This window comes from Thalassophryne amazonica, chromosome 17, assembly GCF_902500255.1.
Source record: "Thalassophryne amazonica chromosome 17, fThaAma1.1, whole genome shotgun sequence".
NCBI lineage: Eukaryota > Metazoa > Chordata > Actinopteri > Batrachoidiformes > Batrachoididae > Thalassophryne > Thalassophryne amazonica.
This window is the reverse complement of record NC_047119.1, coordinates 33,936,417-33,958,786: the sequence shown is the minus strand read 5'-3', so window position 1 is coordinate 33,958,786 and position 22,370 is coordinate 33,936,417. Positions and strand designations below refer to the sequence as shown.

General features: G+C 38.7%; 1 protein-coding gene and 2 long non-coding RNA genes across 6 annotated transcripts in view; 1 reads left to right on the top strand and 2 right to left on the bottom strand.

The window, feature by feature from the left end:
- The window catches only part of LOC117529379, an 883,736-nt gene that overhangs the window by 151,119 nt on the left and 710,247 nt on the right, over positions 1 to 22,370 (bottom strand). The gene's annotated exons all lie outside the window — the stretch shown is intronic.
- plgrkt (plasminogen receptor, C-terminal lysine transmembrane protein) overlaps positions 3,078 to 22,370 on the top strand; it is a 32,435-nt gene continuing 13,142 nt past the window's right edge. Inside the window, exons 1-5 of one of the 4 annotated variants that reach the window (XM_034192149.1) lie at positions 3,078 to 3,182; positions 6,360 to 6,453; positions 11,772 to 11,902; positions 13,661 to 13,770; positions 15,105 to 15,280. In XM_034192149.1, coding sequence (XP_034048040.1) covers positions 6,373 to 6,453; positions 11,772 to 11,902; positions 13,661 to 13,770; positions 15,105 to 15,232 — 450 coding nt within the window. In that variant the 5' untranslated portion in view covers positions 3,078 to 3,182; positions 6,360 to 6,372 and the 3' untranslated portion in view covers positions 15,233 to 15,280. Of the gene's footprint in view, positions 3,183 to 3,261; positions 3,281 to 6,359; positions 6,454 to 11,771; positions 11,903 to 13,660; positions 13,771 to 15,104; positions 15,334 to 22,370 lie in introns of those variants that run through there. The other 3 variants (XM_034192150.1, XM_034192148.1, XM_034192151.1) reach the window with 3 other exon arrangements.
- Positions 14,106 to 22,334, bottom strand: LOC117529383. Its single transcript, XR_004566005.1, has 3 exons — positions 21,597 to 22,334; positions 16,482 to 16,488; positions 14,106 to 14,115 (listed from the first exon to the last, which is right to left on the bottom strand). It is a non-coding gene; the product is annotated as an uncharacterized LOC117529383 (long non-coding RNA).

Here is a 22,370-nt window from a genome sequence, read left to right as displayed (position 1 = left end):
ATTATGACATTAAAGCATGTTTTAATATATTAAGTACAACTATGCTAAAGTAATAAACAGCAAAATTAATATCAATCAATCAAATAAAATCGGTGAGTTGTCTGAGAGATGTGAGGTTTCAGTATTCAAGTGTACACAACAGCATTAACAACGACAACAAAACTCATGTTTGTTTGTTTGTTGGGCTTATTGGCTCTTTTGCACTGGCAGCAAACCAGCTGGTAAAGTACACTCACACATGAATAGAAGAAATTCCAAATTATAAGATGGAAGCTCCAGATGAGATAAATGCCAACTGGAAACAAGGTGGAACCACTGACAGCATGAACAACTCCCATCACATTTTACAACTCCAAATGTATCTTGGCTCAATATAAGGTTGGAATATTTTCCATTTTATCATGGCAGATCTTACTACAGTTCTTTCCTTTATAGAGTCTGTGACTGCCAAATCTTTCAGTCATTATTATTTTACATTGCATCTGGAAACCTCTTGGAAAGTCACTGATTTTGTCCCTCCTGAGGGAAAACTAAATGGGTAAACTGGCTCTCCCAGATAAACTGGTACAAATGTTTGTAAGATCATGTTGCTTATATTCCTGTCACACATAGCCGGAATGAGGCCGATTGGCATCAGAATGACAGTTCGACCCATATCTGAAAAGTGTCCAGTTGCAGTCCAAAAACGTTCCGACAGCCATCTGCCAGAGTACACACAGTTGGTCAAAATTGGCCAGCGGCCCCAAGTTTGATGCACATGTTCAAAATCCTCCTGGTGCCATAGACATGGGACACCTATCCGACGGCGGTCCTTGTGCAGTCTGAGCACCTTCTGACCGCAATTTACATATTCTGATAGCAGCAAAACAGAATCCAAAACAATTTGAGTGTATACAAGGGAACCTCGAGATGGATCTGGCACCGCAAAGCCTGCCGGTATTGACCTGCACGTGCCACATATAATAATGTTCACCTCCAATGTCCAGAGTTAACTGTTTAATAATCATTTTTCATGTAGTCCAGTGTCTTTTAAACTGTACTGAATAATGTATAATTTAGTTGACACAAACACCCTTAATAAATTATTACTAAATACGGTTAAATCTTAGTTAATGCATGTTTATTGTGAAGTGTTTCCTAGTAATACTGCCTTTGATTTATTGATTGACGATACCCATTTTACTTAATATCAATTTGGAGATAAATACACACAAATATTTAATGCTAAAATTGGCAATTCAGTGAGTATACAGTAAACTCACCAGTGTCAAACTAACACTGATAGTGTTAAATTAACACTGGAGTGTACATATGGTCGTACTCTGGTCAGAGTGGAACCATATGTTCACTGTCGGTGTTTTTCTGGTGATTTTACTGTGTAGGTAAGTAAGTTTTATAAATTTAATGTAATATAATTTAGGTGATAGTTAGCATGATGGTTTAGTGGTGAGAACTGCTGACTCACAACAAGAGTAAAGACAACTTCTGTGTTTTTACTGTATTTTACTGTACAATGTGGTTTACATCAATTATAAAGTTTAAATAGTTTGAAGTGCATTCCTGTGTGGTTTATACATTCATCCTTAAAGAAAAAACCCTTAATGTGTCAAGGAGGTGAAATATGGTTTCACAGAAGCTGTGTTAATTCCGATCAAACGACAGCTTTCAGCTTCAATGCACATTGAAAGCATCATGTTCGATCAAAAAGCATACTGGGCACTTCCATTTTCAAAAGGCGTTATGAAACATGATGCTACCAAAACAATTAGTGCACATATTTTAGCAAAACCCACCTTCAAGCAAGAAAATGGAATACTCAAACAACAGCGATTTTACATTTTTAAACAACCAATTGTTGAATAGAAGATTCAAGGACAAATCCAAATATTTTCATATTACATTTTGATATCTATATTGTAATATTTAAAAACTTAAATATGTGATGAAATTCGGAAAAAAAATGCATTTATTGAAGTGCACAACATAAGGAATGAGCAAGAAATTTAAGAAAAGTCAAAATACTTGTACAAACTAGTGTATTTGATTTTTGTTGTGTTTTTCCCTACGCTGGTAACAGACTAACATGTACAGCAACAATGTAGAGTCAGTTCATAAGTTAGCCCATATGTGTAGAAAATAACTCAAAAACAAATTGGCATAACAAGGACAAACTGAATGCTAAAAGCAACTGTGTTTAGTCTGTGTAATACGAGGGGCGATTGAGAAGTTTTGAGCCTGACCGAGGAAAAGTAGAACATGGTTTTCCATCTTTGCATTCTGAGAAACCAGCATTTCTCAAGAACGTGTGAAGTTTTGAGTCACTAGGTGCAATGTTGAGAAATGTTGGTTTCTCAGAATGCAAAAGGAGGAACCACATGCTGCTTTTTCTTAGACCTGCGCCACACGTGAGCTAACAACTAAGCTAGCAATGGCCAGGAGAAATATGATACTCAGTCACCAAATATGGGATAAAATATACTCCAACAAAGTAATCTGGAATTAAATGATGGGTCAAATAGGTGAGTGTGTATAATAACCAAATGTTTCTTCTGTACTGCAAGGCTAAGTTAAAACACTGTTTTGAAACTACTGTGGGCTGTGGCAGAACAGCCACATACCAAATATCAAATTATGACTTAAATATTAAAAGACTGCAGTCTGCATGTGTATTTACACATTTGTTGGTTTGCCTTTATTTGTTTTTGTTGTTGTTGTTGTTTGTTTGTTTGGGTTTTTTGTTTTGTTTTTTTTAGAGTGGAATGACATTGCTTGTCCCTGAAATAAGTTCCAACACCCATGGATGTTTTCTCATTGCATAATACATAACTTCATTGTCAAATTCCCCTCAGGAATTTCTACCTTAAAATGAATTTCAACACCATTGACTGTATAGCTCAACACCAACAGAGGGCGCCATTGCTCAGCTACCAGGACTAGACCTTGTATTATTATTTGTGTTTAAAAAAAAAAAGATTATTAAGTCAAAAATCAAAGGTGCATATCAGCGTTGTTATAGTATGGCTTTTGGCCACAGACTTTAAAATCTGTTGGACATTTACCGGACCTGTTGGTATGGTTTGATCGGCTTCCGTATAAAAGAGACTCCGCTCTGACTCCGCCCCACAACAGCGTGAATAGAGTGAAGCATTATGGGAGTCCTGACGTTATCAGTAACCGGTCTGGTCAGTTTTTAGCTAACCACTTTCAGTTTGTCCTTGAGTTTTTCTTTCTTTCTTTCTTCTCATTTAGTTCATCACTTACTCTCTAAAAGTTACAGTAGGTATGTCTGCCAATTTTAGCGTTATTTTGCTTTACCTTAATTTCACATGAATTGTGCGTGTTGACTTTAACAAGCTGTTTTACCACTGGAAAGTCACCTGAACTGCAGTGAACACAAAGTCAAGCTAACTGCAGTCTTTATATATAAGCGCTATTGTTAGCAGTGCTAAATATGTGTGTTAGCGTCCTGATAGTAACCTACCCCATGACAGAAAAACAGGCACACCTGTACACTGCAATTAAGTGTCCTACTGCAGTTCTACAAAAGATATACAATGGCCAGGTTTCGTTTAGAATGTTGTTCCATCAGCTTATGTGTTCAAATGATAAATCTTGAAGCTGTCCTCTGAAGGCTGCTGAACTGCAATTTATTCTATTATTATTTTCCATCTCATTTACCAATAGAGTACAACATAAAGGCAGTGGATATTCTTCAGTGACCGGAAGATGACTTACTTTGACTGTTTGTCCGGTGTGAGGCGCTCAGTGCTCCCCCTGCCTTCGCTGTGCACGGTTCATTTCGGAGCGTCAGCAGCGATTCACCAATTATTGCCTTATTTCTGCCTAAAACTACCCTCCAATCACCATCTATCTCAGCGGCAGGTATCTGTAGCTTTTGTACAATAATGATTTCCGCATAAAAGACGGGGGAGTGATCGTAGTGTGACAGCAGCACGTCTGAGGCTCTCTCTCTGAGTCTGACTCTCTTACCCAAAGCGATCAAATGGAATAATGTGATTATTAACCATCAGATGACAACATCAAACCTCTTAAATCATTCTAAAGTCAGTTTTGAGCAGAAACGAGGCAATTACCTATTAAGTGCTCCACCATGACGTTCGACATGACACATGTGCACTGAAGGCAGGGGTGCTCAGTCTAGGACAGTGCTGAGTCCCTGACACCGGAACAAGCTGTGACTGGTCTGGAACACTGTGATTGGTCAAGTGCGATGGCATCATCACATGACCCATGTTAGCGGGTCACTGGGTTTTAATATTTTCGTGATGTAATTTTTTTATTTTGCTATTTCTAACCCTAACCATAACAGCCCCCAGACCCCCGGCGTCATTCTCGTGCTCCTGTCACAGTATGTTTCAGGCAAATAGCCAAAGTAAGTCCTCTTCTAGTCACGGAAGAATATCTACTTTGCAATATAAAGTATTAGACATATCTGCCAGGCTTAAGATGCTGATTTGTCACCTCTCCAAAGCTGTCAACAACTTTAACTTAATGGTTTACTGAGGTTAGCATGTATAGCAACATTTGTTAGATTGGAATGTGTAACAGTGACCATTTGTTGAATATGTACCCCTGAATGTGTAATGAACATTGGGATGTTCCACTGTGACTTAAACAGTTAGATTAATTAGCATCAGTTGAACAAAATAACATGCTGTTTTCCCTGCAAACCAAAATTTGGGGGCATATATTAATCACCCTGTCTGTCCAGGGGTCTTCTAAGTGAAACTCCTCCTGAACCTTTTGGTAGATTTCAATGAAACTTCACTCAGTGGCTGCAAACCATGTAAATATGGGTATGAAGGAAAATATGGGCAAGGCAATACAATTGAACTTACAGAAATAAAATGAGAGAGAGAGACACACACAGAGCGACTGACTGACCGACCCCAACCCCTGTTGGGCTCTTTATTACAGAGACTGACCAGTTTGTTAGTTCAGGTCTTTACTTGCAAAAGATTTACTACTAAATATATGTAATAATACACGCAACCAGTATCCTAGAGCCGGCAAGTTGGGTGGTATCATTTCATAAGCTTGTTCATATATTCCTAGTTCCAGATTTTTAAATATAAATATTTTCTTGTTACCTCTACCAAGGATTGTTTTCATATTTATGTCTGTCTTTTTTCCTGGATAGCAGAATTAGTGTTTTCAGGCAATAAGCCTTAAACTGTGCACATGCATAAGTGGAAAAGTTTTGACTGTGCACAACCCAAGGTCAGCGCTCACATACATTCAAGCACATGTGATACACCTTGTAGTATATACCTTGTAGTATATATGAAAATGACATCAAAATACATGTTTGGTTAATTTAATCTCTGTGAACTACAGTAAAGTGGTTGAATTTAAATATTCCATAGCCTAAACTAATCAAGGAAATTCAAAGTTAATGCCAAGTTCCATCCACACATGTTGCTGTTTATGTGCTTTGACCTATCCCAGTATCTCCTTACTCGGGCGGAGGATGTGTAACAGGAAGACGGGACAGGAAGGAGAGGAACAGTAGTAGCCACTAAACCAGTAGTGAGCAGTATTTATATTTGTATTCATATTTTGCAAATTGTTTTCTACTTCTACTTTTGATACTCTGTGTGCTTCTTACCCTATGTGCTGCTATACAATGCTGCTGGAACCTCAATTTCCCTGAGGGAGTCTTCCCAAGGGATTAATAAAGTTTTTTAACCTGCAGTGTTAAATTTTTAATTTGCAATCTGAATTCTAGATGTAACTTTGATAATCTGGTAAGCATGGATGTTTTTTCCAGTTTCAAACAATGAAATAAACCTTATTTACACAAGTAATAAAGATCTTGTAAACTGTATTTTTTCTAAGTTTATTTCATTTTCGTTAATGTAGCAAATTTTCACTCAGCTCAGTGAACAAGTTGGGCCAGGAGATTTTGGGATGGTGCTGTTAATTGTGTTTTACAGTAATCTGTAATACTATATGCTGTTTTTACAAAAAAAATATGTGATAACTACTTGGACTTTCTGTCATTTTAGTTTTCTGCCCCCACAACATGGAACAATCTTAAGAAAGACTGGAAACTAAAGGAACTGGTTCCAATTGGCAATTTTAAACTTTTGCTCAAAGGCTTGGAAATGAAATCCATGATTTGTAAATGCTTTTAAATAGCTGTATTATTGTATGAAATGTCTTTTATGTTTTGAAATTGTTGTGATTTGTGCCGCTGTCTTGGCCAGGACTCCCTTGAAAAAGAGATTAGTAATCTCAATGGGACTTTCCTGGTTAAATAAAGGTTTAATAAATAAAGGTTAAATAAAATAAAAATAACAGTGTGTGCTTCTCTTATTTTGTCTTTTGATAAAGAGTAATAGCGCCACCATGGGTCTTCTGCTGTCTAAATCCATGGATGCAAACCTTAAAAAGCAGCAAGAGTTCATGCTACACAATTCACGAATGCAGGTGAGTGAAGATCATTTCAGTGACATATTCAGAACCCACATGAGTCAGATGCACACATCAAGGTGGTAGCATAAAGGTTGTCCCCATCAGGACCAGAAACCGGCCCTGAAACTGGTCTCACAACATTAACCTGCTCTTTTACATTGCAATCCTGTGTTTTGTCAGCCTGTCCTTTTTCTTTCCTTTGTTTCTGAAATTACAGCATTACGTCAAAGGCAGGGATGTTAGCTTCTGTTAGAAAATCTCCATTTCTATTTAGAGACCATAAGTGTTATTGCGCTCATTATTTTATTTTTTTTAATTTAAACAAACAGAATATTGTTTTTATGGTAAATCTTATATTGGCCAATTTCCTCTGATTTATTAATGCCTGCAAGCAGCCGAGCAGCAGGTGGGATATGTGACCGTCATAACACCAGCGATGTTATCCGATTTACACCCAAAAGGGTCTGTTCTGGTGTTTGCTCCTTAATTCTCTCCTCCATTTCCCAGCTGCAAATTGGGTAGATGATGACAAATGTCACTCAGTGGTAGCAGCGGTTTGGCAATTAAGTTTCAGAGCGCCTTTCTTTTAGTCGTGGCAATGACTCACAGGTTAGATTATTTGGTTACGTGGGTAAGTATGGCTTAGCAGCCCTACATTGTTTTCATTCTCATAACGCGCAGAAGATAGTTCCATACGCTTTAAAATCTTGTTTAATAAGGTACATTAGGGCCATTTCTCCATGTAACATTATCTGCCTGTTGAAAATAAATTAAAAAAAATTTTGTAATAGGTTTTGATGACCACATTAGATCTTGGCTGAACAGAACAAGCTTGGATCATTCATGCAACAACAAAACAAAACTTAACGCTTTCACCACTTTTTCCCTCGGCAGCATTCACTTGATTTTGCATTCATTTGATGTTGACCCAAAGCAGTTTTGCAGTATCTATAAAGCTGTTGCTTCTCCTTCCATTAAGGTGTCAGATATGATTCCTTGCCAACATTTTCATCTTACATCATGGCACTCAAGAGAAAATGAGTCATTAATTTCTTTACCCTCATCTCATTTTGGACTGCTTAGTCAAAATGCTTGAGGATTGTGTTTGAGTCATCGTCCATCATTTGGAGTTTTGAAATGCAGCAGATAATGTGTATGACTCATGTCTTAAATGATTCTTTGCAAAAAAAAAAAAAGGCTGAAGAAATTTTTCTTCACTTTGAAATAAAACATTCTGACGTATTGGCACAAAACATTCCCAGTAAATCTTGGAAAGTCGACGCCTAAAACTGAGAATGCATAATGCAGTGAATTATACAGTGTTTAACAAGAGCGATCAGAGATTTCTGAGGTCCACCAAGGGTTGACAAGGACTCAAAATAAAAGATGCAATGCACATCGTGATCTGGATTCCACAACACAATGCAGTAATTGAATGCGGATCCAAAATGGTCCGGCTGATCAAGATGTTGGAATCTGATATTCACAAGCTGAAACAAAATAGTGTCTTCCTGATCTCGGTTTTACATCATGATGTCATATCCGTAAAGTAGTTTTGACGTAATCCTTAAAATTCTACAAAGTGAAATCTGGACCCGGATCCAGATTGCCCCCAAAGTTTAATTGAGTCTTCCAAGGCCTAACACCAATGTGTGGTGAAAATTTGGTGAACATCCATTAAGTAGTTTTGACGTCATCCTCAAAATCCGACAAAGTGAAGCATGCAAATTGAAATCCTGATCCAGAATCCGGATCTGGATCACCCCCAACATTCAGTGGGGTCTTCCATGCCCTAATATCTATCTGTGATGCATATTTGGTGAGAATCCGTGGAGTAGTTTTGACGTAATCCTTCAAAGCCTATATAAAGTAAAATCTTGATCCGGATCACTTCTAAATTTAATGGAGTCTTCCATGTCCTAATAGCCTCTCTGTGGTGCAGATTTGGTGAGAATCCGGAAAGTAGTTTTTGTTTTTAACGTAATCCTCCAAAGCCTATATAAAGTGAAATGTTAATCCAGATCCAGATCACCTCAAAGTTTTTATGGAGTCTTCCATGTCCAAATATCTATCTGTTGTGAAAATATCATCAAAATCTGTGCAGTAGTTTTGACGTAATCCTGCTAAAAGACAGACAAATAAATAAACGCCCATGATTTTTATTAAGTCCTTGGTGGACATAAAAATATAAGTGCTGAACAACAGAGATAAATAATATGATTAAAACTGAGGAAGTCAAGTTTAGATTTTGGTGCGTTCTTACCATAGTGGATCACATTTACCATTTGGGTATTTCTACAGGTGTAGATGTGTTTAATGTAGAAATGCTGGTGTGTGTGGCCTGACTGTTTTTGAGCAAATACTGGTGTGAAATTAAAATGTTCAAATAAAGTGCTAACAACTGAGGAAGTCACACAGATGAGTGGAGGAATGTCTCAAAGCTTTCAAGAAATCCATCTGTTTTTGACTAAATATCTCAATAGAACTGGTTAATATAATAAAGTTTGTGTAAGACCATTCATATGTGAAAAAAACATTTTTGTGTATCTTAACAACCAAGAAGCGAAGATGGATCAAACTTAGTGGGAATATTACATGGGTAGATATCAAGAGGTAATTAGATTTTGCAGTAATTTGGTCCAAGGTCAAAGAAAGCACGGCCTGAAAGCACCTTCTTTTTGTATACCTCAGCATCCAAGAAGTCTAGCTAGATGATCTAAAGTATATATTTTCAACAGAGTATTTGTGATTGAATGACTTCAGGAGTTTTGGGAGTTTATTTTATTTACACCACACACTAAAATCTGCAAAAAAATAATAATTTAAAGAAGAAAAAAGGTAGGATAGGATGTAAGGCTGTCATACAAGACATAAGTATAAACAAAAAAATTATCATGTTTGTTAGACAACAAATAAGAATGAAATTAGACCTCTGTAATTATGATTATAAGAAAAAATGAAGTTCTGTGTGACTTCATGATGAAGACAAAAACATCATTACCGACGTATGTACATTTATGTTGTGTATTGTGTGGAGGGCCATGTGTCATCTCTCTGCTGTCTTTACTATTTTACTGCACTTTACACAGGCTGAGGACATAGAAATATGCCACTTATTTATAGTATTTAAAAAAACTGAGAAAAGGTCAAAATCCTCATATTTAATACGCTGATTATCACATAATGTTGAACATATAATAATTTATTAAAGTCACTAGTGGTAGTTTCAGCCATGCTAGGTCAGGTTGTTTTTGGCCTCTTTGCTTACAAACGATGTTGCTTTGTGTGTGCGATGGTCAGTTTTTCACGCGTTGTCCCGCTCATGGCCTTTTTGAAATGTCAGCGACGTTCTGCTTCCACTTCAGCCGTCTCCGACTGTGTCACCTCCACAGTGGACTTGTTACGCCTCACTGCTTCCTTTCACCTTTTCTTCCTAAACTTTTCCGGTCGCAGTCTCGCAGTTATTTTACAATCCAGTGTTTGTCCCAGATTGCCTCCAGATTTATCTGACATACTGTGACTGAATGAAGGGAAAAATACTGCATCCGTTCTGAAAGTGGACATCCAGTGTGTCTCCTGTGCTGTGGTTTATAATACGTGAGAGCAATATACACTCAAACAGGTGATTGAACACCAACTTCTGTTAGGACTGACTCATTGCTGCACTTAGTTGTAATTTTTTTTACTCATTTAATGAAGTATCAGTTCAGTGTTGATCACTTATTTTGATTAATGTGTCCTACCGTTAGACAGCGTGATGCTGATTAAAAGAGATATTGAAGTGATTTTGACATCTCTCAAGAATATGTGACATTAAATTTCAAGTGAACAACTCACAACTTAAAAAGTTTTGATTTCTTCACTGTGAGAAGTTACAGTCCTCTCTGAAAATATTAAAAACAACAAAAAAGGCCGATGACGTTTGAGGTCAGCAGACCATTTTGAATGTCCGCTTTTATTTCCTGCTGTTTACATCTGAATGTGGTAAATGATGTAGAGAGAGGTGTGACGTGTCCGTTATACGCTAAAGAAGTTCGGCGCAGGAAATCAGATGAGCTCTGCTCACAACTGGGGCGAGCTTCATGAAAACACTGCAAAGTTGTTCCGCGAAGCAGAAGCGAATGTTTTATTTATGTGTATCGAAATACTGAAGTGGCACTTAAAGCGCACAAACTGTTGAACTTGCCAGTGTGACAGCATGTAGGAAAACCACACTGATGGTAACGTACTGCAGGAAATGCTTTTCTTTCTTTTTTTTTTTCCTGTACTTTTTACCTGATGACATCTGTCTTGTAATCACAACTCAACAGCCCCGTTTGGGTTTTTCTGTCTCCGCCTCCTCTTCGGCTGCCTAATATTTCAAAGCATGTAATTATTACTACAGTAGTTTCCTTTGGCAGTATTTGCTGTCTCATTGTCTGCTGTTGGCATGTTTACTGAAACACTGATCAACAGATTTGGAAAAGCCTAGGCATGTACCCGATAAACTGCAGCGAGGAAATGGATAAATGAGTCCATTTCCTTCAGTTCAACACAATAACTCCAAAACAACAGCATGTTTGTGACAGAGGAAAGAGAGAATTGAAAAATTACTTAAATGCATGAAGAAATCAACAGTTCTTAATCACCTTTCAGGTGTAGAAAAAGGAAAAAAAATGTTCAGGACTAATATTTGGAGACTTTGTTAACCAGAAGGTTGAGAAAAAGTCCCCCCGCTGCTTATATATTTTGACACATGAAATGTAATTTTTGCCAGTTAATATGAAGATCCAAAATCGGTCATTGTTGATGAGGGGAAAAATCACAAATCATATCACTTCTGTGACATGCTGTAATTTGTGTCATCCATTTGATTATATTTGAGTGTCATTTTGCTAATATCTCTTTTAGCAGTGGCATCTCTGGCGGGCTGCTTTGACTGTTAAGTGAAAATAACACATTCATCTGTGACACGTTAATTTTTTGACTCCATAAGCTTTTTAAATGTCACTCAGCCAACTCAATAGAAGATTTGGTACGTGGTTTGCAAAATTATATTGATATGATTGTGCACAAAAAATAAATAAAGTGTAAACAATAAACGCCATCTGAGGGTCATCAGCATGGACAATTCCACCCGCAGTGCAACAGTGAGAAAGCAGGAAATGCAAATGCAATACTGTAAATGTTAAAAAACAAACAAAAAAAAAAAACACTAAGATGAACAAACACCAGTAGTTAAAAAAAATCTGATTGGCCTGTAATTTTGGCATTTTACCCTTTTATTTGCTTTGCTTTGTAATGGTGAATCTTTCACCTTTAACCCTACAAACGTGTTATGTGTGTGTGTTCAGCTGGAGCGTCAGATCCTGATGCAGAACCAGATGAGGGAGAGACAGATGGCCATGCAGATTGCCTGGTCGAGAGAGTTTGTCAAATACTTTGGTGCTTTCTTTATACTGGCCACTGTGGGGCTCACTGCAGGGTGAGTGTGTTTCTGTGCACATTTTTATTTATTTTTATGGTGGTTTGTTTCATAATGTGGACAATAACTCAGTGATACTTTTTACAATGATATATTTTGTGTGTGTGTGTGTGTGTGTGTGTGTGTAGGACAAACTCTGAGCATCACTGAAGTGACACTTAACAGCTTTACTTCATCACACTTTGTAGTTCAGTGGCCTGTACTGCTGCAGCTCTGAAGATGAACAAAAGTTTCACAATTTGCCTGATTCACTCACACTGTGCAGCAAAAATAAAAGATTAGCCTGGTGTGATCGCTGCAGTTCTGTTCACGTCTTTGTAAACCAAATGTAGTGCCACCCAAGAAAAATGTCCCAGGTTTTGTGCTACCCATGCTACACTTGTCTTGTACATCTGGGTCAGGGTCAGAGTGGCAGTAGCCCAAACAGCTCATCCCACACTTCCCTATCCTTAGCGTACTCCTCTAACTCTTCTTTGGGGATCCCAAGGTATTCCCAAACCAACTGGCAGATATAATCCCTTCAACATCTCCTGGGTCTTTCCCAGGGGTCTCCTCCCAGTGCCTGAAAGAGACAACCAGGGGGAATCCGCACCAGATACCCGAACCACCTCAGCCGGCTCCTTTTGATGTGAAGAAGCACATATTTAAGCTTCTCAGCCTGTCCCTGAGTGTAAGTTCAGATACCATTAGCGGAATCTTTCTGATGCTTGTATTTGTGATCTTATTCATTTAGTCCTTACCAAAAGTTCATGAACGTTTTGTGAGGATAGAAGCATAACTCGACTGGTAAATCAAGAGTCTCACCTTCTGACTCAGCCCTTTCTTCACCACGATGGTTCCAGTACAGCGTAATTGGGACCTTAGACACATCACCAATCAGTCTGCCGATCTCACACTCCATCCTACTCCCACATGTGAACAAGAATCCAAGATACTTCAACTCTGCCAATTAGGCCAATAACTCTCCGCTGATCCAGAGGGGACCACCCGCCCTTTTCTGACAGAGGGCCTTGGTCTCAGATTTGGAGGTGCTGAGCCTCATCTCAGTCACTTCACACTCACCCTTAAACCTGCCTGATGCAGCCTACAGAACCAGAGCTGCAATTCTGAGGTCATGAAACTGGACACCCTGCAATCCCTGACTATGCCTTGAAATCCCGTCCATGAACATTATGAACAGGATCGGTGACCGTCCTTTGACCCCAGTGACCTTGACCTTCAGCCAAATGATTGGCCTCTGGCTGACAGTGGCAGGGAAATTCTGGAATCCACTTAAGTCCATGCTCCATTTGGTCCAAGTTGACCTTTGTCAGAAGGAGTCATTTCTGGATAATTTCAGGTTCGGCCTTCATTAACAAACCAGGTTTGGTACAAATGAGAAAAAGGACCTGGGCAGAGCAGGCCAACCAACAGGCAGACATCACCTTGGCCCCAATGATTGAACTTTTTGGGCAATTCTGAAAACCCACCTCCATGTGTGTGCCAATTTTGTTGCAAATCTGAGTATAATCTTAACCTTTGACCCCAATTCTAGGGTTGACTGTTGGGCCAGAAAGCCTGAAAGGAGACTGAGAACAAGCAAACATTTCTCAGATCATGCTATGATCAGCATAGTCTCCAACAAAATCGCAATATTGACTTTTAGTGTGGCTTTTTAAAAAATGTTTAAAAAACCTAAATTTGCAAAGAATTATCCAACCTTTGGCAAAACATGTATCCTGAGTGGTTTTGGTTCTCCTTTGTTTTACATTTCTTTAGCGCCATTAAAAGAAGGAAACCTGTCATGATGAGTCCTCTGGTTCCCCTCAGCTTTATATTCGCCTATCAGCTGGACAGCGCCTACGGAACGTTGATTTATCGCATGAGAGGTATAAACCAGGCAGCCGTCACACACCACAAGGCCGCAAGAAAATATTGGCTTTACACAAACTATTTAAATTATTTGGATTTTGAACAAATACCAACACGGGTCTGTTTGTACCGACTTTGTAAATGCTCTTTTGACTAATGTCTTTTGAAGAAGTTTTCCAAGATGGCATTTTAAACCAATTATTTGTACTTACCCTGTTCAAGGGTCTCAGGAGTTCTGGAGGAAATTCCGTCATTAACAGTTAAGGTACTAATAATATATTAACTGTTAGTGCTGTGTTAGTATATCTTTGTGAAAATTCTGTACATTTTTCTTGAATTTTCATGAATGAAAAGCGATCTCACTCCTACCTATCTGTCTTGACCCCTGAGCTCATCTTGAAGCTCCTGCCATCCATCCATGCAGCTTAAATAATTGTGATATTTTTGAACCTGGGGTCTGTTTTTAGATGGTTTTGTGGTACACATTTCACTCAGGACTCAAAAGATTTAAATTGGTCCAGTATTTAGTTTGGTTGTTAAAATTGAGGAAAAGGATGCAGTAAAATGTTTTTCCTGGCTGCTGAATATATTAAAACATAATCACGCGTCAGGAAGGGTGCAGCTTATAGCCGCAGAGGTACCCATGTGCATTCACCTCAGTAAATGTAAAGAAAAGTTTTATAACTGATTAGTAAGGCAGTTCCTTACGTCAGCATCAAGTCCATAACAGTCATGACTGTGCGTATGGATTGGGTTTTGTTGTTGTTGTTTGTTTACCAATGAAGAAAAAGATGATCTGAGGTTTATTTTCAACTTTATAGCCAAATTTTGGAAGTATGGATGAGCTGATGGCAGCCCACTTTCACTAGACCAGAACACACTGACAAACATCTCCCAGCTGGGGGTGCAGGTTATCTTGCTACTGCTAATAGTTGATTGCTATAGTTATACTGCGAAAAGTTGATAGAGGGCGTGACATCATTGAATGATGTTGTCATCGCAGTGCTGTAGAACAGTTTGATTGGAATGTATTTATTTGGTTATCATCACTTTTTTTTTTTTTCAGAAGGTAACTTTTGCTAATACCATAGTGAAATAATAGGCATAATTTGGGGCATTTCACTATGGTATTGGTGTGCCCCATAGGGCATAATTTCCCCTATGGGGTATGATTACCCGAATTACCCCAAAAGCATCTAAAAAATAGGCCCCAGGTAAAAAAAATATCATGATTCTCCTTTGAGTGGAGGAATAATATAACAAACTAAAACAAATTTTTCACACAAAAACTGTCAGATATCTACCAAACCATGGGCCATAAAGCAGCTTCCCTCCCCCAAATTCTTTGTAGAGGAGGCGGAGAGCATCATGGCCTCTGAACACGACCGTCTGGACCTGCCTAATGGGACTCCAACCTTCGAAAGTATAGAGAAGGTCCGCCGTGCCAAAAGCAGCCTCACCTCGCTATTGGAAAAATGACAACTTTGATGTCCACGGCATAGCCTGAAAACCAAATCAAATTGTCCAGTAAGTGAAATTATAATGTGTTGTCTGAATTATGAATTATAGTCTCATAAAAATTGCCATTGTTAACTTTACACTAACTGTAATTCATGGGCCTCAGTCTGTCTCAATATTACATATATATATTACAATTATTGTAGTTAGAGTGTAGCCTAAAACGTTTCCCTAAAACTGATCCAGCAGCTGAGTAAAACACACGAGCACAATAAGGATCAACAAAGTTTAAAGGCATAAAACTTGTAACTGGACAAATTCATCTTGTTTAGATATTTGGCTGTAGATCTTTGTGGTGCCGAAGGGTTTAAAATGTATCCACCAGAATAATCACTGTCTGACAGGAGAATATAAGATAACTATATATATATACACACACACTGAGAAAAATAAGTATTTGAACACCCTGCGATTTTGCAAGTTCTCCCACTTAGAAGTCATGGAGGGGTCTGAAATTTTCATCTTAGGTGCATGTCCACTGTGAGGGACAATCTAAAAAAAAAAAAAAAAAAAAAAAAAAAATCAGGAAATCACTATGTATGTTTTTTTTTTTTTTTTTTTTTTTTTTTTTTTTTTTGTATGTTACTGCTGCAAATAAGTATTTGAACACCTGTGAAAATCAATGCTAATATTTGGTACAGTAGCCGTTGTTTACAGTTATAGAGGTCAAATGTTTCCTGTAGTTTTTCACCAGGTTTGCACACACTGCAGCAGGGATTTTGGTCCACTCCTCCATACATATCTTCTCCAAATCTTTCATGTTTGGAGTTTCAGCTCCCTCCAAAGATGTTCTATTGAGTTCAGGTCTGGAGACTGGCCAGGCCACTCCAGGACCTTGAAATGCTTCTTACAGAACCCCTCCTTAGTTGCCCTGGCTGTGTGTTTGGGGTCATTGTCATACTGGAAGACCCAATCATGACCCATCTTCAATGCTCTTACTGAGCGAAAGAGGTTGTTTGCCAAAATCTCACAATACATGACCCCATCCCTCCTCCCTTCAATATGGTGCAGTCGTCCTGTCCCCTTTGCAGAAGAGCACCCCGAGAGTATGATGTTTCCATTCCCATGCTTCACGGTTGGGATGGTTTTCTTGGGGTTGTTCTCATCCTCTAAACATGGTAAGTGGAGTTGATTCCAAAAAGCTCTATTCTGGTCTCATCTGACCACAAGACTTTCTCCCATGCCTCCTCTGGATCATCCAGATGGTCACTGGTGAACTTCAAACGGGCCTGGACATGTGCTGGCTTGAGCAGGGGGACCTTGCTGCCTTGCAGGATTTTAAACCATGACAGCATCAAGTGTTACTAATGTAATCTTTGTGACTGTGGTCCCAGCTCTCTTCAGGTCATTGACTAGGTCCTACTGTGTAGTTCTGAGCTTTCTCAGAATCATCCTTACCCCACAAAGTGAGATCTTTCATGGAATCCCAAACCGAGGGAGATTGACAGTCATCTTGTGTTTCTTCCACTTTCTAATAAATAATCATAACAGTTGTTGTCTTCTACCAAGCTGCTTTCCTGTTGTCCTGTAGTCTATCCCAGCCTTGTGCAGGTCTACAGTTTTGTCCCTGGTGTCCTTAGACAGCTCTTTGGTCTTGGCTATGGTGGACCGGTTAAGTGTGATTGATTGATTGAGTGTGTGAACAGGTGTCCTTTTATACAGGTAACAAGTTCAAACAGGTGCAATTAATACATGTAGAGTGCAGAATAAGAGGGCTTCTTAAAGAAAAATTAACAGGACTGCGTGAGCCAGAATTCTTGCTGGTTGGTAGGTGTTCAAATACACTCAACAAAAATATAAATGCAACACTTTTTGTTTTGCTCCCATTTTGTATGAGATGAACTCCAATATCTAAAACTTTTTCTACATACACAATATCACCATTTCCCTCAAATATTGTTCACAAACCAGTCTAAATCTGTGATAGTGAGCACTTCTCCTTTGCTGAGATAATCCATCCCACCTCACAGGTGTGCCATATCAAGATGCTGATTAGACACCATGATTAGTGCACAGGTGTGCCTTAGACTGCCCACAATAAAAGGCCACTCTGAAATGTGCAGTTTTGTTTTATTGGTGGGGGGATACCAGTCAGTATCTGGTGTGACCACCATTTGCCTCATGCAGTGCAACACATCTCCTTCGCATAGAGTTGATCAGGTTGTCAATTGTGGCCTGTGGAATGTTGGTCCACTCCTCTTCAATGGCTGTGCGAAGTTGCTGGATATTGGCAGGAACTGATACACGCTGTCGTATACGCCGGTCCAGAGCATCCCAAACATGCTCAATGGGTGACATGTCCGGTGAGTATGCCGGCCATGCAAGAACTGGGACATTTTCAGCTTCCAAGAATTGTGTACAGATCCTTGCAACATGGGGCTGTGCATTATCCTGCTGCAACATGAGGCAATGTTCTTGGATGTATGGCACAACAATGGGCCTCAGGATCTCGTCACGGTATCTCTGTGCATTCAAAATGCCATCAATAAAATGCACCTGTGTTCTTCGTCCATAACAGACGCCTGCCCATACCATAACCCCACTGCCACCATGGGCCACTCGATCTACAACATTGACATCAGAAAACCGCTCACCCACACGACGCCAGACGCTGTCTGCCATCTGCCCTGAACAGTGTGAACCGGGATTCATCCATGAAGAGAACACCTCTCCAACGTGCCAAACGCCAGCGAATGTGAGCATTTGCCCACTCAAGTCGGTTACGACGACGAACTGGAGTCAGGTCGAGACCCCGATGAGGACGACGAGCATGCAGATGAGCTTCCCTGAGACGGTTTCTAACAGTTTGTGCAGAAATTCTTTGGTTATGCAAACCGATTGTTTTAGCAGCTGTCCAAGTGGCTGGTCTCAGACGATCTTGGAGGTGAACATGCTGGATGCGGAGGTCCTGGGCTGGTGTGGTTACACGTGGTCTGCGGTTGTGAGGCTGGTTGGATGTACTGCCAAATTCTCTGAAACGCCTTTGGAGACGGCTTATGGTAGAGCAATGAACATTCAATACACGAGCAACAGCTCTGGTTGACATTCCTGCTGTCAGCATGCCAATTGCACACTCCCTCAAATCTTGCGACATTTGTGGCATTGTGCTGTGTGATAAAACTGCACCTTTCAGAGTGGCCTTTTATTGTGGACAGTCTAAGGCACACCTGTGCACTAATCATGGTGTCTAATCAGCATCTTGATATGGCACACCTGTGAGGTGGGATGGATTATCTCAGCAAAGGAGAAGTGCTCACTATCACAGATTTAGACTGGTTTGTGAACAATATTTGAGGGAAATGGTGATATTGTGTATGTGGAAAAAGTTTTAGATCTTTGAGTTCATCTCATACAAAATGGGAGCAAAACCAAAAGTGTTGCGTTTATATTTTTGTTGAGTGTATTTGCAGCAGTAACATACAAATAAATTATTAAAAAAAATCATACATTGTGATTTCCGGATTTTTTTTTTTTGTTGTTGTTTTTTAGATTATGTCTCTCACAGTGGACATGCACCTAAGATGAAAATTTCAGACCCCTCCATGATTTCTAAGTGGGAGAACTTGCAAAATCGCAGGGTGTTCAAATACTTATTTTCCTCACTCTGTGTATGTATGTGTGTATATATATATATATATATATATATATATATATATATATATATATATATATATATATATATAAATAATTGTTAATATACTGTTAAATTAATTAACTATTTTTATAAAGAGTCGTTTTGATCCCCCCCCCCCCAAATTCATCTTCCTGAATGTGAATACTTATTCATTTTATTACTTTCTTTACTCCCATCTGGCTGTAAACTGAGTATCTTTGGGTTATGGACAAAACAAGGCATTTGAAGGCATCATCTTGGGCTCTGGAAAACATTTCTTATCACTTTCTGACATTATATGGAACCAAAAACTAATTGGGAAAAAAAAATTGGATTGATTAATTGATTATGGAAATTATCATTAGTTGTAGCCCTGATATAGTGTATAGTGCAAGTAACAGTTGGCTGTGGACCACCTCTGTAGCCATAGTGGGCCTCATTCACACAGTGTGCACACACAAATCAGGGATTCATCAGTATGTTCTTCCCTAAATTTGTTTGCAGTCTGTGAATAAATTTGGAACAGCCTCAGACCATGTGTATGTGCAAATGATGAAGGCCCAGTTGTCCTAGAAATTATAAGATGCTGTATCATTGATTTGCCTAGTACTGTATCTAAAAAAAAATATAGATTTTTCCAGATGACACCAAACTGTATCACCCAGTTTTGTCATTGGTTGATTCACAAAGAATATAGGATGATACTGACCATTTATTATTATGGTCTAATGAATGGTTATTAGGTTTTAATGAAACCAAATGTAAAGTTTTACATGTAGGAAGTAGAAATCCTGGTTATGATTATGATGCTTATTAGAACACCACCAGTTGGCTCAATCTTTTGCTTTATTGTTGAATTTGTAGCATGTGTGCTTTATATACTTTGTCTTTTTTGCACACAAATAAATTATAATTACCCTTTTAAGTCAATTCAAAGTACATTAAGACTATGTCCCTGTTTTAAAAGGCATTATTAATAATTTAATAACAATTTAATTCACTGTATTGACCAGATTTGCTAAATAACCATGACATTGATGCCTTTAATCCTCATTTAATGTCACCATTAAAATCTTCAACTCTACCAGTTGAGTTAGTTTATGAGAATGGTCAAATTGTAATATAAAAGTTCTGGCTTTTGTTACATTGTGTATTACTCTATCCTTGATCCGTCATCAATTTCTCTTGCCATTAACTCTCTGGGGTCCGAGGGCATTTTTTGGACAGTTCACTCGCCTGGCATAAATGTTTTATTATTGCTGTTAACAGCTCTCCCTGCATCCCACAGTCAAGTTTTGTCTTTTTTTTTTTTTTCAGGACAACCTATGCTTTCAGAATATATATGTTTTTGTTGTGTTTTATAAGTGTAATAAAAGGTTTACAATCAGAAAAAAAGGAAAAAATAAAGCAAAAAATAATTTTCCACACCCATTTATTCAAAACACACAGCAAACTATAATAATCTGTTTTGACACTTTATAAAGGTAATTTGAGGTCTTGTGTGAAAGACTGTGCAACAAAAAGGTTCAAACAATAAACACAAATGCACATTTTGAACAATATATACACAATGGTCTATGCGTTTTGATATGGTAAACAGTGCTTTACGCAGAGAAAGCAACAGAGTTATCCAGTAACATTCACATGCAAACTAGTGGAGCAATCCTGATAGTTACACACTCTTTGTTTGAGCAGGTGAGATTGTCATCAGAGGCTCTCAGTCTGCTCCGTCTCCTTTCACTTTCGCTGTGCGTAATGGCGCAGGGTGCATTGGAATAGTATGTAGTCATTGGAGCACCCAGGGGGTATTCAAACGGGCCAACTAATAACATATCACTCCTGAAAATGATCTTTGGCTTTTCATGTGAGGTAAATCTGCCCTACGATTGGATTTTGGAAAACCATGTCACGGTGAACTAATTCCGATTGGACACTCACATTGCGCACGTCATCACACAGCTTCTATGAGGAGTACAAAGATGGTCGATGGCTGGCTCGAAAGTCCGCGGAGCTAACTTTTCAGCAAAAAAAAAAAAAAAAAAAAAGTTTCTCATATCATTAAAACGTTTTTTATAACTTAGTAAAGCTTGGTCTTTGCCGTCATATACGACGGCGTCGGCCCCAGAGGGGTAAATTCCGCATCTGCGGTTCATTGTATTAATCGGTAACATAAGAATAGAATAGAGCCTTTATTGTCATTGTACACACAATAGAATTTGTCCTCTGCATTTAACTCATCCTAATTACAGTTAGACACAATCCAGCCACTAGGAGCAGTGGGCAGCCACAGTCCAGCACCCAGGGACCAAGTCCAGATGTAGAAACACTGCCTTGGTCAGGGGCAGAGAAAGGAGCAGACCCTAAATAAGAATGTTTTTTTAAATGCCAGGCAGAGTGTTTAAAATTCTTGTTCATTCTTAATTGGTTTACTTTGCAAACAGCAAAGCTATATTCATTTAAATAATGTTCTGATTGAACTGCGCTCATTAGATTAGTTACAGAAGACACAAGAAATTGCAGCGATCTTAAATCTTACGACCTCTGGGTGACAGTTCTTGGTAGATCAATACTTTTTCAATCACTCCAACAAATGCTACTCGATGTTTCCTCCTCGATGTTGTAAAATTAACTTCTTTATGAAGTTTTTGGGGCCGTTTCATTCATAACAAACATCTGTCACCTCCTTTTTGCTCAAAAATCTTGTTGTGAAACACCAAACCGATGTTCTTGTATTGTGAAATGGAGGCGTGGCTGTATGTAGACTGCAGCCCACATGCACGTGCTTGTCAGTTTAGAATTACTCTATTCACAAACATAAAAACACTGGTGAGAACCAAATTTGCTGTGATGAATCCGGCGGTGATTCTGCGCACACATACTTCTTAGAGTAATGACATTTCTGTGCACGTACTAGTGAATGAGGCCCAGTATTACTATAGTACTAACTAAATATTACACAATGTATTTATTTATTCATTATGTTTTCCATACTATTCATGCTTGACAAACTGTTTTTCATTCTGATAGAGATATTTTTTAACTTCAATAAAAAGGCAGTGTATTACAAATAGTCACTTTTTTTTTTATCAGGATATATGATCTGTTCAAAAGCCTGAACTATTACAGCATTTGTCATTAATTTCCCAGTGATGTATATCAGATATCATATTGCTGCTTGAATTTTTCCTCATCTTTTGTGTAACAGCTGGGTTTGTGCAATGTGCGCACATTTGGACGTCACTTTCAGCTGCTCCACTGTTTTAGTGAGAGTACGTCACCGGCATCAATCATGGTGTGTGAGGGAGGGGGAAGAGTCGACCATGTGCAGGTTGATCAGTGAACTAGTGACGAGGACGATATAAAGCTGCTAAAAAGCTCATGACGGCAAGAGAACCATCTGATAGAACTTAAAACATCTCACTGGAGCACAAAGACACCGGTAGCAAAAAAAAAAAGTGAGCAGAATTTGAGACGCCGGCTTTGTGC